The 15,746-nt window shown below is 37.4% G+C and overlaps 1 protein-coding gene across 2 annotated transcripts in view; it reads left to right on the top strand.

Annotated features, from left to right (window-relative positions):
* The window catches only part of ENPP3 (ectonucleotide pyrophosphatase/phosphodiesterase 3), a 74,341-nt gene that overhangs the window by 34,993 nt on the left and 23,602 nt on the right, over positions 1 to 15,746 (top strand). For both annotated transcript variants that reach the window (XM_015074352.3, XM_053222237.1), the window contains 5 exons: positions 3,040 to 3,148; positions 4,206 to 4,334; positions 5,094 to 5,125; positions 7,725 to 7,852; positions 13,381 to 13,447. In XM_015074352.3, the coding sequence (XP_014929838.1) occupies positions 3,040 to 3,148; positions 4,206 to 4,334; positions 5,094 to 5,125; positions 7,725 to 7,852; positions 13,381 to 13,447 (465 nt within the window). The remainder of the gene's footprint in view (positions 1 to 3,039; positions 3,149 to 4,205; positions 4,335 to 5,093; positions 5,126 to 7,724; positions 7,853 to 13,380; positions 13,448 to 15,746) is intronic.

The raw sequence follows: 15,746 nt of genomic DNA, 5'->3' as shown, positions 1-15,746 counted from the left end.
AGCCCAGAATAAGGGTCTTTGCCCTGTATTTATTCAGATCATAAGGATTACAAAAGTGATGGATGTGTACAAAGAGACAAAGAAACTGGTAACATTAACTTGGGGACGTGCGGGAAAAGGGGATTTTTGAACATATACAGTGTTTGGGGGTTTGGGTCAATACAAAACAAAATCTGGGCACTGGGCAGTCGGGAGTAAGGTTGGTTACAGGGGACATGAGGCAGCACCTCTGTTTATCTTTGCCAGCCTAGGGGATGACAGATAGGGGAAATAACCTCAGGGTTAATAAGGCATCTTTTCTTTTGTTAACCATCTCCGCTCTGGGCTGCTTTGCCTGCAGCACAGGAGTCCAAAGTCCAGTTCGCCAATTTACCTAACCTGGCCCTATCCTCCTGTGAAAGCAGCTTTTCTGCATAGTACTTCGACCCTGAATATCTAATCTTGTTTATTTCATACACCTATGTATTTCATACACCTATGGCACCTTTGTGCCATTTCTATTTCAGGCCTTTGCCTCTCCCTTTCTATTTTGGGGGCTCTGCACCCCCTCTCTACTTTGGGGTGCCTTTGCAACCCCTATTCTTGGGGTGCCAATCTGGTTTACCCAAACTCGGGTGTGAGCATTTCATGACTTTGTATTTCTTTATGCCTTGTCAACCCATTGGTGTAAACCCGGGGGATTCCTAAGCTTATCCCGCACAAGAAAGCATGTGGAGGTAGAATACACAGAAAGGATGTTGTACCTATTGAAAAGCCCACTATGTTAATGCTGCATAGAGCTTCCTACTAGCAGGATCCTCTGCAGTCTTGAATTTCATTTTACAAAAGGGAATGTTTGGATCCAAAAAGCAACTGTTTATTGAGGGTCTTAGCATTGAACTCATTTTATCAGGATTGATTTTACTGTTTCCACAGTATCCACTGTGAAAGTGAAGGATCATGATTCCATGTGAAACAAGCAAGGTTTTCTACCCAGACTTGGTTTACCCCAAAGCTGCAGACATTTCTGTTCCTATTTATTATCTTACCACCCCCCAAAATGCTCACTTGTGGTCTGTCACAGGGATTTCTCTTCTTTCCTTTGTCTGGGCTAGAGTAAGGGGCTGGCATCTAGTCATTTTACATTCAGCAATATGTGCCATCTGTGGAGTGGATACTGTGTGAAAAACCCTATGCTTGGAAAGCGTGTGGTGAGTTAGGTTGCCCGGTTCCTTCCCTGCAGGAGCTCACACTCTTCTTGGGAGGCAGACATACGCACAGATGATTTCAAATCTGTGGAGAGTCCAATGGTAACAGATGCCAGGGTGCTGGGAGAGGACAGAGAAGGGGCTATTACTGCAGTTGGGAGGAGTGAGTAGGGTGACTGTGAAAAGGGACATAATTATGCCATGACAATGGGCGGGAACCATAACTCATGCTCGTAAACCAGAGTGCATGGTCACTGTTAAGAATGAGAGTCAGGAAAGTTACCTCCGAGTTGGTGGATTTTAGCAGTAGATAGAGCTGGTTTGAAGTCAATTCTGTTCTATCCCTTGTTAACTGTAGGACCATAAACATGTTATTTAAAATTTTTAAGCCTCAAGTTTCCTGGTATTTCCAACTGGAAATTCCAGATGGTGGAAGTAGCACCAACCATGCATGTTTGCCATGACAATTTCATGAGACAATGTACTAAAGCTCTTAACAATAATTAGCTTGTAAAATTCCTTCTCAAAAAATAAAAAAAGCGATAATTTTTATAACAGTACTATAAGACATTACACATTTTCCCCCAATCCATTTGCTATTACAGTTTCCTCTTCACTGAAACAAATAATGAACAGTTAGTCAATTAAAAGTTATTCATTTAAGGGACACCTGGGTGGCTCAGTCAGTTAAGCATCTGACTCTTGATCTCGGTTCAGGTCATGATCTCACAGTTTGTGGGATTGAGCCCCATATCAGGCTCCCTGCTTGGGATTCTTTCTCTCCCCCTCTCTCTGCCCCTTCCCTGCTCATTCTCTCTCCCTCTCTCTCTCAAAGTAAATAAACTTAAAAAAAGTTACACACTTAAAATAGTTTAATGTACTATGCTGATAAGGTGTAGAAAAATTTTAAAACACAAAAGAATATAAGCAATAAAATAAAAATGAACTCCAATTCACTATACAGAGACAACCATTGTTAATAGTCCCTTGATATATTTCTTTTTCGTTTTCTGTGCATGTGTGTTTACTATGGAGTGCTAAATATATTTAAACATGAAAGGATTATGAAATATCTGTGGGTACATACAGTTTAGTTTTAATATTTTATGTTTAGCATTGTATTTATGAGCAGTTCCCCATGCCATGGTTTTTTAAAATACATTTTGAAATGTTTGTAAGCATGTGTGGCATATTTATTTTTATATTGAAATTGAAATTTATTGAAATTTTATATTTTAAATTGAAATTAGAAATGAATGAATGAATGAATGAATGAATAATAAGTAAGTAAGGAAAGAAAGAAAGAAAGAAAGAAAGAAAGAAAGAAAGAAAGAAAGTAATGAATAGTCCTAGGTGTAAATAGCCATTTGTACTTTAAGTGTTTATGAGGACAAATTTCCAGAAATAGAATTGTTAGGTTATAGGGTAGATCCTTTTTTTAACGCTCTGGTTAGGCATTGTCACATAATCCCTCAGCACCCAAATAACCATGTGGACTTCTATAGAAGTGTCTGTGGACTCCCCTCTCCAGCATTGGGTATTATGATGAAAGCCTTTGCAGCTGAATATTTGTTGAGGCAGAACATTTTTCTCAGATACTAATTGGACAGTAGTCTATATTCCTTTGTGGAAACCATGGTTTACTTTTTTTTTATTTGTTTATAGAAATTCAGGGAATTGGTATTTGGTAAATGTGGTAGCACAGTGCTGGGCTCTGATGTCCTATTTCAAAATCCAGAAATTTCAGAGAAGGAAATGTGTTCAGTTTTTACTCACTCCCTTGGATAATGATTTCATCAATTAAATTTTAATTTATGAAGACAGTCTTAACTCCATTTTTTTTTCCCCTTAGGTAATTCAAGCCTTACAGTTGGTAGATAAGACTTTTGGAATGTTGATGGAAGGCCTAAAACAGCGGAACTTAGACAATTGTGTCAATATAATCCTTTTGGCCGACCATGGTACGCTTTTTTTAAAAATTATATTTTATCATTGATGATATCTTCTCACTTCAAGGAGCATGCAAAAAGCATAGTGATATTTTAAAGTCTATACTTCTAGACCTAAAGGTTCTCGAACAAGCAAAGAATACGTTTTGTGGTAGGCTGTGATGAATACAATACTAAAACTAAAATTTCTACTTTAATTATTTTAACATTCATTATGAAAATCCATCCTTATACTTACTTTTTTGTGAAAATGGAGGTCATAGTACTTAACAGAGATATGGTTGGGTTGTTAGTCAACCAAATATTTTTTGAGTGCCTACTCAATGTCAAGTACTTTCCTAGATATAGTGTGTTTGGAGCTATGTAAAGCAGAAATAGGCCTTTTCTAGATGGGGTGATACTTTCAACATTAGTCAAGCTAAGCTCCAAAGGCTTTGAAGGAACCAGTCAAGGAAGAGAGGACAAAAAGGACCATGTCTACAGAACTCTTGTTTTTATTTTAGGACATCAAGATAATGAGAAACAGAGTAATTTATTTAAAAATTTCTGAAATGTTTTCTTAACACATTGACCTATTGTTTTAAAATAAAGGGGAACCACTTTAATGTGCATTTTGATAAAAGATATTATAAAACATGAAATAAATTTATAAATAAATATGAAAATAAAAATTTAAGGGCAGTCTGAAGAATCTACAAATAGAAGAGGTTTTAACTACCAAATCTTTGTTTTAAGCACATGCTACTTATATAAAGTTAAATAATACATCTAAGATCTAATGAGCTTTCTACAGAGGATTTTCTTCTTTGAAATTAATTGATTTGTGTTGAGCAAATGATCTGTTTATGATTCTTGTTTATTCTTCTCTGATCAATGCGACCCTTCTCCTCCACTGCCAGGATTTTTAAGATCTGCCATTTAGGGTGAAATAATAGGTTAAATTAATATAGATTCTCAGTGAAACTTAGTTTGAGATCTGCCACATAAAATATCTCTGATTTGACATCATGAAAGACAACTAATTGTTACCATCTATATGCATTCAGTGGATTTTTTTTTTTTAATTCAGGAATGGATAAGACGTACTGTGACAAGATGGAATATATGACTAATTATTTTCATCGAATAAACTTCTACATGTATGAAGGGCCTGCCCCTCGTATCAGGGCTCGTAATATACCTCAGGACTTCTACACTTGTAAGTATGAAGACACCCATGTGAAAAACGGGGTAAAATTGAAAGTGTGTAACCATAACTTCCTGATTCTGAGGATATAGGGATTGCCAGGCCCCCTCTTCTGTCTTTTCGGGAAGACCACACAGAAGCAAATAAGAAATCCCTGTCCTTGTTTAAATATCATCAGCCTATAAAGTCTATGGTAATATCAAATATCGTTACGTAAAAGTATACTCTACTTAACTATATTAATACCAATAAAATATTAATTAATACAATCAAATGTTACTATTAATAAAATATTGATATTTCCACGTAATTATTAGGTTATAATTAAAACATCAATTAAACATTAATATTACAAAAATATTAATATATTCTACTTAATCGTTAGGTTAAACCATATTCTACTTATACGTTAAATTCTAAAATAATTCTTTGCTGAAAATAATTTCCTATTTAGGGACACCTGGGTGGCTCAGTCTGTTATGTGTCTGACTCTTGATCTTGGCTCAGGTCATGATCTCAGTTTGTGAGATGGAGCCTGGAGCTTGGGACTTTTCTCTCTCCTCTCTCTGCCTCTCCCTGGCTCATGCTCCCTTTCTCTCTCTCTCTATCTCTCTCTCTCTCTCTCTCTCTCAAAACAAATCAATAAATTTTAAAAGAATTTCTTATTAATTTTACCAGGTCATTGTCATTAATAAATGTATGTGTGAAATTCATCTGATATGTTCACATTTGTAATGTGGTTTATTTATTTATTTTTTTCTTTTGAAACAGTTAATTCTGAAGAAATTGTTAGGAACCTCAGTGTAAGTATACAGTGTCCTAATACATATATCTAAGTTAATATAATGTCCTTAAAATCTGGATTTGGGGAAATTTATGTTCCATATTTCTGAGTCCAATCCACTTGAAATTTATTTCTTAAACCCTCCGTTGATAGTATTTTACCTGCAGATCAGCTGCTTTTGTCTTAGGTGTTTTCATTTACAGTCACTACCACTAGAGATTAGTTTGTGACAACAGTGGCCCTGACTCCTGGCTTTTACTGAGTGGGTTGCTGTCCCATTCAAAAGGGCCATGCCAGTCACATGTGTTGTGTGACTTAACATAAGAAAATAGTGAATCATGAACTCTTACACATGTTTTCATAGAGGTCAGAAAAATCATCTCTTTACCCTCTAAGTCTAATTCCAACTTCTTTTGACTGGTTCCCACGTTCCAGGTTGTGAGTAAACTTAGTGGGGCAAATTCGAGATACAGATCTTAAAGCAAACTGGGCTTTTCAAAGTAGAATTCCCTACTCCTAGAGAGACCTGAAATGTTCTTGCATGTAGTTTTAATACTTCTGTATTTAAGGTATATTCACAAGCATATTATCTATTATATGGAATTCATGAGTTTATCATTGCTTGGGGTGGAGCTAGGTTTATTTAAGTATATAAGTCGTGTGCAATTATAGAAGAAAACTGTTAGGATGAACTGGGAATGATTGAAGGTAAGAAAACACCGCATGAAGAATGTTACTGTCACCTAGGACCCACTGCAAGTCTGATGCAGAAATGACCATTAGAGCAACAATTCTTTAGAGTGTTAATCACTTCTTTTTTCTCTTATACTTTGATATTTTGGTCTTGAGTAAACATGGTGGACAATGTCTCCCTCTGCTGGCGAAGGGCATACAGGCAGTGTGTTCATGCTGATTAGATGGGTACTTCAGAATTTTCAACAGATGGACTCTCTAAAACCACATATTGTTGTCCTTTTCCCCATCACCTCACGAGCCATATAGCAGAAGCCCTGTTGCTGAGGAAGGGAAAATCTCTAATAATCCTGTAGTGGAGGAGGATTGGATACCACAGGCTTTGGAAACCATTAATGGTATCGCAAATAAAGACTGGGCCTAGAGCTATAGAACCCGAAGAAATGGACCATCATTTCCTGAATAGTCCATTATTCCCAGAAAATTTTCATGTGGGGGTACAGTATTCCCAGTAGGCCTGTTGAGCTTATATTGGACAAACGTAATCAAACATGAACGGATGACTCTTTAAGTTCAACAACATTCTGGTTGCATGACAGACAATGGCATCCTTGTTCTTAGATAAAATGACCACAGTCTTCCCAACTCTAAGGTCTTCATCCTAAATTCTCAAATGCAAAGTATAACCCCGTCCTGCTTCGGAAATTGGCAGTGTGCCTCCACTTTCCTCTGGATTTACTCTGGCTACACACCAGCTAGGAAAGTGTGACTTGTCAGATGACCTGTGGTCCTCAAGGGCACATTCTAGTTCTTTGTATCTTTGACGAAGCTTCATAACCAACTGCTGCCATCATGTACTTGCCTGGATGTTACAAAAATATTGACTTCAACAGGAAGTAATGATAAATTAAAAAGAAAAAGAAGCCCGGTAGAGATACCAAAATAAGCAAAGAAAAACTGGCCGAAATATCTGTGCAATAAATAATTTCTCTTCCCCTTTTCATTCTGTTACTCGCCTTGCTCTATTGTCCATACTTCCTTTTAAATTGTTTTTTTTTTTTCAATTTCATAGTATCTTTCTTCTTATATAAATTGAGCCCAAAACAGCAGTGACACAGACTTAAAATATTTGTGTGATTATCAAGGCTTAAAATAAATAAGAAAATGAGAAAGTAGAAAAAAATTATTTTCCCATATGCTTACCTGTATTTTTTTCCTCTTGTTTCTCAAAAAAAGTTCACAAGGGAGAAAAAATTCCTTTGTAGTTCTGTTTCTCATTTCCTCACTTCTTTTTTTAGATGACTGAGTTGCATCTTTACACAGTTTTAAAATATGCCGTCTAGTTACAGCAGTAATTATGAAAGACACAAAACTTCACTCCAGTTTGTGAGAAATCCATGAATTGTTCACAAATAAGGAGCCTGTACTAGGTTTTGACTTGACTTGAGAATTAAGCAAATGTAGGTTATTTCAAGGGTAAATTGAATCGACTGTAAAAGGATTTTTGTGCAATTAAATTGGTTTTTAAAATTTTTACTGATATCTGCTAATGTGTTATATAATATGCATACATAATTTAAATTCAAAAATTGTAATTGCCACTTGAAATCCAGACATACCTATTGTCTGTCAAAAAAGGAGGGGAGGGTTATGGTGGCTAAAGATATAAAAACCTAGAACATCAGACACCAAATCATAATTTAAATCATATATTTTAATTGCAATTTAAGTATTGTTGCAACAATAAAAGCAACCTAATTGGGGAATTTGGCCACACTGAGAATAGGGTTAATAACCTTATTTTATTAGCCATGTTTAAATCTTCTTACTTTTTAAAGAGCGCTTAATTGTCTTAGCAAATTAAATTGTTAAATTAGCTGCATATTTTATAACTTACACAAACGAATAATCTACCTATTATTTAGTGCCGAAAACCTGATCAGCATTTCAAACCCTATTTGACTCCTGATTTGCCAAAACGACTACACTTTGCCAAAAATGTCAGAATTGACAAAGTTCATCTTTTGGTGGACCGACAGTGGCTGGCTGTGAGGTTTGTGCATCTATTTACTTGTTTCATAATACTTTTAACCACTGTCTTTCATTATAAATTGCCTTCATTTTACCGGTCTATTATGATCATGCAACTTTTCATGAGCATTGGTATTTCCTTGACTTTTTTCAATATGTATTTTTTTAAGTTTATTTCTCTTGAGAGAGAGAGTGAGCGTTCGGTGCACTTGAGCAGGGGAGGGGCAGAGAGAAAGGGAGAGAGAGAATCCCAAGCAGGCTTCACACTGCCAGTGCAGAGCATAACCTGGGGCTTGCTTGATCTCATGAACAGCGAGACCATGCCCTCAGCTGAAATCAAGACTCAGACGCTCAACCAACTGAGCCATCCAGGTGCCTCAATCCTTGACTTTCTATATGCTACCTAGCATTTCTGCATTTGAAATATTAGAGGCCAATCTTAGCATCGTAATCCTCACAATAGAGATGCACAGAAGGAAGAAGGTTAGCACTGTTTATTGGCCATTCCAGAAACCACAAGTACCAGCACATTCTTAACCCCCAGTTAGATCTTTTTTCAGGTAGTTGACAGGATGTAAAGATGAAATCAGTTGTCTTCCAGGTTGGCAGTAAGTAATTGATTAGATAGGTCATTGAAATCTTTGTCATCTTTGTGGTTTTTAGGAAAGAGCACATTTGTGGCTAAGCTAACCAATTAGGTGAACATTTTTTTTTCTAGTTCTAATCCATGTTGATTGTTGAGCATCTGCAAGTTACAATTGCATTTAGGGAAGATAAAAACCATTCTGGATCGCTTCATCCCAAGATAACCAATGAATTCGTTGGTTTCACAAAATTTTATTGATGCTTGTTACTGTGTATGCCAGGCTTTGTTCCAGGCATTTGGGATACAGACAGGATTCCTGCCTTCCTTGTCAAATAAAGAAGACTAATAATAAGCCAGAAAACCAAAAAATATACACTTTCTGATAGTTTAGCTAATATTTCCTATTTTTTTTTTTTTTTTGGATTTTATTCCAGTGTTTTGTTTTGTTTTTTTTCCCTGTGCGTAAGTGGTTTTAAATGGAATCAGGATCACATTGTTTTCTGGCCTTATTTGCATGCTACGTCATGTCGGGGGATACAGAGGACAATGGGATTACAGATACTGGAAGATATATTTAATAAAGAGGAGACAAAAAAGATGAGGGAGTTGGGAGAGCCTGTTCTGTGAGGTAACCAGGAAACCCAAGCAATACACCGCGAGGCCAGAGAGTGTGCATGTTCACATCTGGCCACTAGATGGCACTGGCCTCTCTTCTTGGGATAAGAAGTTTCATAACCCTTTGTGAAGGACCTTGGCTATATGCTGTGTGGCTCAACATAGCATTCTCCAGGAGATTTTAAAAGACTAAGCTTTACTTATATTAAGTATATCGGGTTTTAAATAATGTATGTGGGTAATATGTAAGCAGATATAGTCCCAAATGTGGGTAAATTCTCCAAATACTTACTGTTGAGAGTATGAGATCAAAGAAGTTAGGAGGCCACTGGTACAAAACAAGAAAGTGCCCATCCATCCTATAACATGCCCTGTGGGTTATAGAAGGAGAGTCCAGCCGCCAGGGTACCTCTGGGTATTACATAACACCCAGTCTCAAATTATGAGCTTTTTATATTTAATAGCTAGCAGTGAGATGTAAAAAGAGCAGCAGGCTGAGTTCCAGACCCGCCTTCACGCCTAGCGTGGGGGAAATGTAAACAAATTAATGTCTTGGGGCTTCATTTTCATCATCTGTAACACAAGATTAGCCTGGTTTTATTATTCTCTTGATGTTAAAGGAAACTGACTTACCTCAAAAGAAATGTTGATTATAGCCCTAACCAGAGCAACCAAGTTCTCATCTGGTTAAGTCATTCTACCTCCAATTCTTAACACATGAGCGTCAGGCTGCCAAGTTTCTATGGCAAAGTATGTTGTCTTTAGTTATAGTGTCAAATGTTTGATAACTAGATTGTATTCCCTTCCCAGAGTTATAGCAAACTTTGTCATTTAGTACAACCTATCATGATCATCATCACTATCCTCATTTTGCCTAAAACGTGTTGGATTTCACTAATTTGGGGAAACCCAATTATTTGAAACTACAGCTGAAGTATTGCCCCCTTAGAGAACATGAATAATAGCTTTTTATTTTATGATTGGAAAGTGACAAATACTTTCCAGGCATGTTTCTATGAAATGGGGATAGACCCAGTCCTCACCCTAAGGATCTTTGCTCAGGCAGGGAGGAAGACAACAATTATAATCAGGTATAACAATGGCCACACTAGGATCAAGTGCAAGGTACAAGGAAACAATAAGAGTGATTACACAGACTAGATGTGGATGTCACAGAACATCCAGAGGATGCTTCCTGGTAGGTGTGATTCCTGCTCTGGGCTTTGAAAATTAAGGGTGAGATCGACTAAATGCCATCACATACAACAGGTCTGCCCCAGGCTGTTGGGCAGTCTGTGCGCTGTACAGAGGCACTCAGCCAAGAAGATGAGAGGCAGTGGAAAAGTAACCCTTGCTCAGCTCACTGAGCCCTGATGGGGGGCCTGTCTGCAGGAGGCCATGGACCACTTTTCTTTTGCTGGAAGGCATCCATGTTCTTGCCAAGCCTTGAGTACTGCCAGCCTGTGTCTTCTCAGGGGTGCTTCTTTCTCTAAATATTCTGTCCAGAGCAATGGGGCACCTTTTTAAAGCCAGCAGCTGCTCTGGGGGCAAGGGAGGGTCTGCAGGCAGACGGGCTAGATGCCCTCGATTGCACTGGTTCTGTGTTGCCAGAGCACCAGGTAAATGAAGCCTCTCTCCGCCTGACAGACCTTACCTGTCATGACTGAAAAGTGTGACTTTGCCTGGGAAGAAAATAGACCATTGGTAGATACAAGGTGGCTGCAGGTGAATATGTGGTTGTGTGGATTTGCATTTCTGAGAGCTCACAGTGTTCAATGTGATTAGGTGTGTGTGTGCATGTGTGTGTGTGCGTGTGTGCATGTGTGTGTGTGTGTGTGTGTGTGTGTGTGTGTGTTATGTGGGAAGATTCTAAAGTTCAGAGTCAGGGTAACCAATTAGGAACTTCATGCAGGTCAGAAGTAATAAGGGTCTAGCTTAGAATGGTGGCAGAGTAGGAAAGCAAGGGAAGATGTGAAAGGTACTACACAGGCAGATAGTTGGCAACTGCCTTGGAGGGGCGGGGGGCGGTCAGGAAAGAAGTCTTACTCGTCTCCCATCTGTGTCATTACCCGACTGTGGCAGAGACACTGGCCTTGATTTTGACTTTATGAATTAGACATGGAGAAGATAAAAGAGAGTTTGTTCCAGAAGATTTCATATGGTACTTGGAAGTTGAGCTAAATCATGACAGATAAAATCAACTCATCTTTTCCAAATGGCAGCTCCCATTTTTCCATATGGATTTCCAGAGCCAAATTAATGGCTGGAGAGCATAAACATGAGCAGTTAGAAGAGCAAATTTGTAACATTTTCACTTGAGAAGAGAAAATAGAGCTTTTTCAAACACTAATTTTTATCTTTTATTTCTGAATAAAGCTTTGCAATATTGACTAAAGTTTTCTGATTGAGTTGGGTTAGGAGTTGAAAATATTATAAAAAGAGATATTTCTGAAAATAGAGAGATATATAACAGACCAAATTTCAGAGAATTTTACCAATGACTTGGTTCTAAAGACCTTTTTGTTCTTTCATTAATGAATACTCTAGCCTCCCACACAGAATTTAAAACTGAATTATCCCCAAATGGTTACGGTAATCTTTTTTTAATGTTTATTTATTTATTTTTGAGAGAGAGAGAGAGAGAGAGAGAGAGAGAGAGAGAGAGAGAGAGAACACAATCAGGGGAGGGGAAGAGAGAGAGGAAGACACAGAATCTGAAGCAGGTTCTGACAGCTCAGAGCCTAACATGGGGCTTGAACCCACGAACGGGCAGATCATGACCGGAGCCAAAGTTGGACACCCAGCTGACTGAGCCACTTAGGCACCCTAGTTCCAGTAATCTTGAAGGAAGCAAATATGTATGCAAGAAGGATAAAAATATTTTTAAAACAACTCTTATCTTAAGCCCCACATTTTATTGGAATTAACTAAGGTAATGAGCTGGCATTTTAGGGTAATTGAATTTAAATGCCTTATAAATAGGACTCCCTTTCTTTCCCCATTCCAGCTAGTAAGTCACTACTTAGCCTCTCCTTTCTTCCCTCTATTGGGTAGTGTTGAGTGTAGCTGAGTGTAGCCTGCTCAGTGTGATGATTTATTTTTTATTTTGTGATTTGTTTTTATTTAAGCTGAGACTCAGTTATGAATGTTTTAGAAGCTGATCTTTTAGGACACTAAAGTCCTGCCTACAACATAAAAACAAAAACGTTGTGTGTGTATGTTTTCCCCGAGGAGTGGGAGGTAGGGGGTGGGAAAGCAAATGAAACAAATCTCTTAGGGAATAAGAGTCTCTTTTTCCATTAGAGACCTAATTTGAACCAGTATGGCATTGTTGTTTAAAAAAAAATCTAGGTTTATTTATTGCCAGTTTGGACTGCTAAAATTGCTCAATTCAAATAGTAAAATAGGAGAAGGTGGATAAAAGGCAAATTAAATTTGAAAAGTCATTCAAGTAACAGAACACAACAGCCTATAGAAGAAAAGCCCAAAAGTTAAAAATAAGTTCTGAATTTACAAGAATATACTAGCTTCTTACCGAGTGTTATAATGAACTTTCCTTCAGTATTCTTTATACTTTTACATTATTTCCCTACATATCTCTACTGTAAAATAGGAATCAATATTTTTCCCAGTTTCAAAGACTTATTTCTAAAGCACTGAAATGCTTAAAGTAGTATATTAATTAAGCTATTCTTTTTTTTAAACTTTTTAAAAAAAATTTTTTTAACGTTTATTTATTTTTGAGACAGAGAGAGACAGAGCATGAACGGGGGAGGGTCAGAGAGAGGGAGACACAGAATCTGAAACAGGCTCCAGGCTCTAAGCTGTCAGCACAGAGCCCGACGCGGGGCTCGAACTCACTAGCCGTGAGATCATGACTTGAGCTGAAGCCGGCCGCTCAACCGACTGAGCCACCCAGGCGCCCCTAATTAAACTATTCTTAACCACACAGACATTAATGTGTAAAGATACAGATAAGCTTGAAGACAATTTTTTACATTTTTAAATTAATAAATAGATTTTTATTGACATATAGCTGACATGATGTTATATTCAATTTTTTTTTTTAACCTATGCCTTTGTTATGATCTTGTCAATGTCTAAGAGTCAAAGGCTTTTGAATTCTACTTCTGGTTCTGGAATTCTCCTTCCTGCTACCATTCTGCTACCATTCTGTTTGTTCCTCTGTGGTTATGAACTTGAGCATGAAAATAACTATATTTATGCTGTTGTTGACAGAAAATTTACTTATATAAAAGCATAAGCTGCATAAAAATCCGTTAAAGGTCAGTTTACAATAAGGTCTCATATTAATGTATTAATTGCAATGTCATATCATTTCTTTAAAGGAGTAAAGCATATTCATCCTGTGGAGGAGGAAACCACGGTTATAACAATGAGTTTAAGAGCATGGAGGTAACTTACTGCTTTATTTTATTTTTTTTAACAAATATTTATTGAGCGCCTACTTTGTCATAGGCAGTCTTTAGGGCCCTTGAATACACCTGTGAACAACACAGATAAGGATCCCTGCCCTCATGAAGCTTTCATTCTAACAGAGGGATGTAGACAATTGGCATAATAAGGAAATATATTATTTGGTATGTTAGGGGATAAATGCCATGGGAAATAAAGGTAACACAGAGTAGGTGGAAATTGGGCATGTCCCAGGGTACCATGGGGGCAGTATGCAACTTTACATAAAGTGGAGAGGGTAAGATTCATTGAGATGACATTTGAACAGAGACTTGAAGAAGGTGAAAGAATCAGCCTTTCAAATGTTCAGGGGATAGGTGTACCCAACAGAGGAAACAGCCAAGTACAAAGGCCCAAAGGTAGGATTGTGCCTGATGCGTTGGGGGCAGGAGAGCCTTCATCGGTTATTGGAAGGATGTAAGACTGCGTGGCTGATTGGAGAAGAAGGAGTGAAGGTTCAGTTGGGCATGTTAAGTTGAAAATATTTACCAGACATGTGAGTAGAGATGCTTTATAGCACCTAAAGGGAATCTACCCAGAAATAAAAAAAATTGATTTTTAGGTATATCGATTATTTAAAAGATACGCAGCTAGACAAGATCCTTAGAAAGTGAGTATAGGTAGAGAGGAAGACCAAGTCCTGAGCTCTAAGCACTTCTACTTGAAGAGGTTGAAAGAAAAAGAGTCACTAGCAAAGACACCTAGAAGTATAGCAGTGAGCAAAGAAGAAAACCTGGAGCGGAGTATATCCTGGAACCCCAGGGAAGAGACTATTTGGAAGAGTCCATGAGAGAAGTGTAGCTGATAGGCCCACATAGGTAAACTTCATGATTTTTTGCAACCTCATTATCTTTTTAAAAAATTTATTTCTTTAAATTCAAGTTAGCTAACACACAGTGGAGTCTTGGCTTCAGGAGTAGAACCCAGCGATCCATCTCTTACATACAATAGCCAGTGCTCATCCCAGCAAGTGCCTCCTTAATACCCATCACCCATTTAGCCCATCCCTCTACCCACCTCTCCTCCAGCAACCCTCGGTTTGTTCTCTGTATTTAATAGTCTCTTATGTTTGCCCCTCTCTCTGTTTTTATCTTATGTTTTCCTTCTCTTCCCCTATGTTCATCTTAGTATGCTTCTTAAATTCAGGTGAGTGAAGTCATGTTATTTGTCTTTGTCTGACTGACTTATTTCGCTTAGCATAATTCCCTCTAGTTCCATCCACACTGTTGCAAATGGCAAGATTTCATCGCCATTCTTTTTCATCGCCAAGGAATCTTATTCCACATCTTCTTTATCCATTTGTCAGTCAGTGGACATTTGGACTCTTTCCATACTTTGGCTATCGTTGATAGTGCTGCTATAAACATTGGGGTGCGTGTGCCCCTTCAAATCGGCATTTTTGTATCCTTTGGATAAACACCTACTAGTACAATTGCTGGGTTGTATGGTAGCTCTATTTTTAATTTTTTGAGGAACCTCAATACTGTTCTTCACCGTGCCTGCACCAGCTTGCATTCCCATTAGCGGTGCAAAAGTGTTCCCCTTTCTCTACATCTTCGCCAACGTCTGTTATTTCCTGAATTGTTAATTTTAGCCATTCTAACAGGCAACCTCATTGTCTTCCCTATTTCCATTAATAACACACACACAAACACACACACACACACACACACACACACACACATCCCTTCTCAAATAAAGAAAATGTCTTGGGCTCATTATGAATATATTGCCTTTTAATATTGCTGTGATGCATTATATCCCCTTGTAAACATTTGAAAAGTCTCTAGAGACAGAGTGCCTCTCTATCAAATAGAGTACTATTTGATTATTAAGTTAATTGCTAGAAAGAAAACCTATGTCTCCATTTATTTGCTATCATGGAAAAAAAGGATATATACATATTATATAGTCCTATTACCAAAAAGTAATTATGTTTGACACTTTTCTTCTAGTTATTTGCAATCTGAAAGAATTAGATTGTTATGAATAACATAATTAACTTAACATTATTATTTAAATATAAATAAAAAGTATTTAGAATTCTTCATCCGAAAGGTAAAGGAGAGATATTTGAGAAATCGGTGGGTTAGTCTAAGCTGTGAAAAAACTTTGGTGTTTAGAAACTTCAGCATGTTTTGGTCATGTATTAACATATTTGAACAATGATATGAAAAGACAACCAAAAGAATTCCTGATGTTATATTATGAATTTGTAATTTATACTGTCCAGATATTG

Source organism: Acinonyx jubatus, chromosome B2, assembly GCF_027475565.1.
Source record: "Acinonyx jubatus isolate Ajub_Pintada_27869175 chromosome B2, VMU_Ajub_asm_v1.0, whole genome shotgun sequence".
NCBI lineage: Eukaryota > Metazoa > Chordata > Mammalia > Carnivora > Felidae > Acinonyx > Acinonyx jubatus.
Note: the sequence above shows the minus strand (reverse complement) of the source record. Positions and strands in the feature narration are given on the sequence as shown.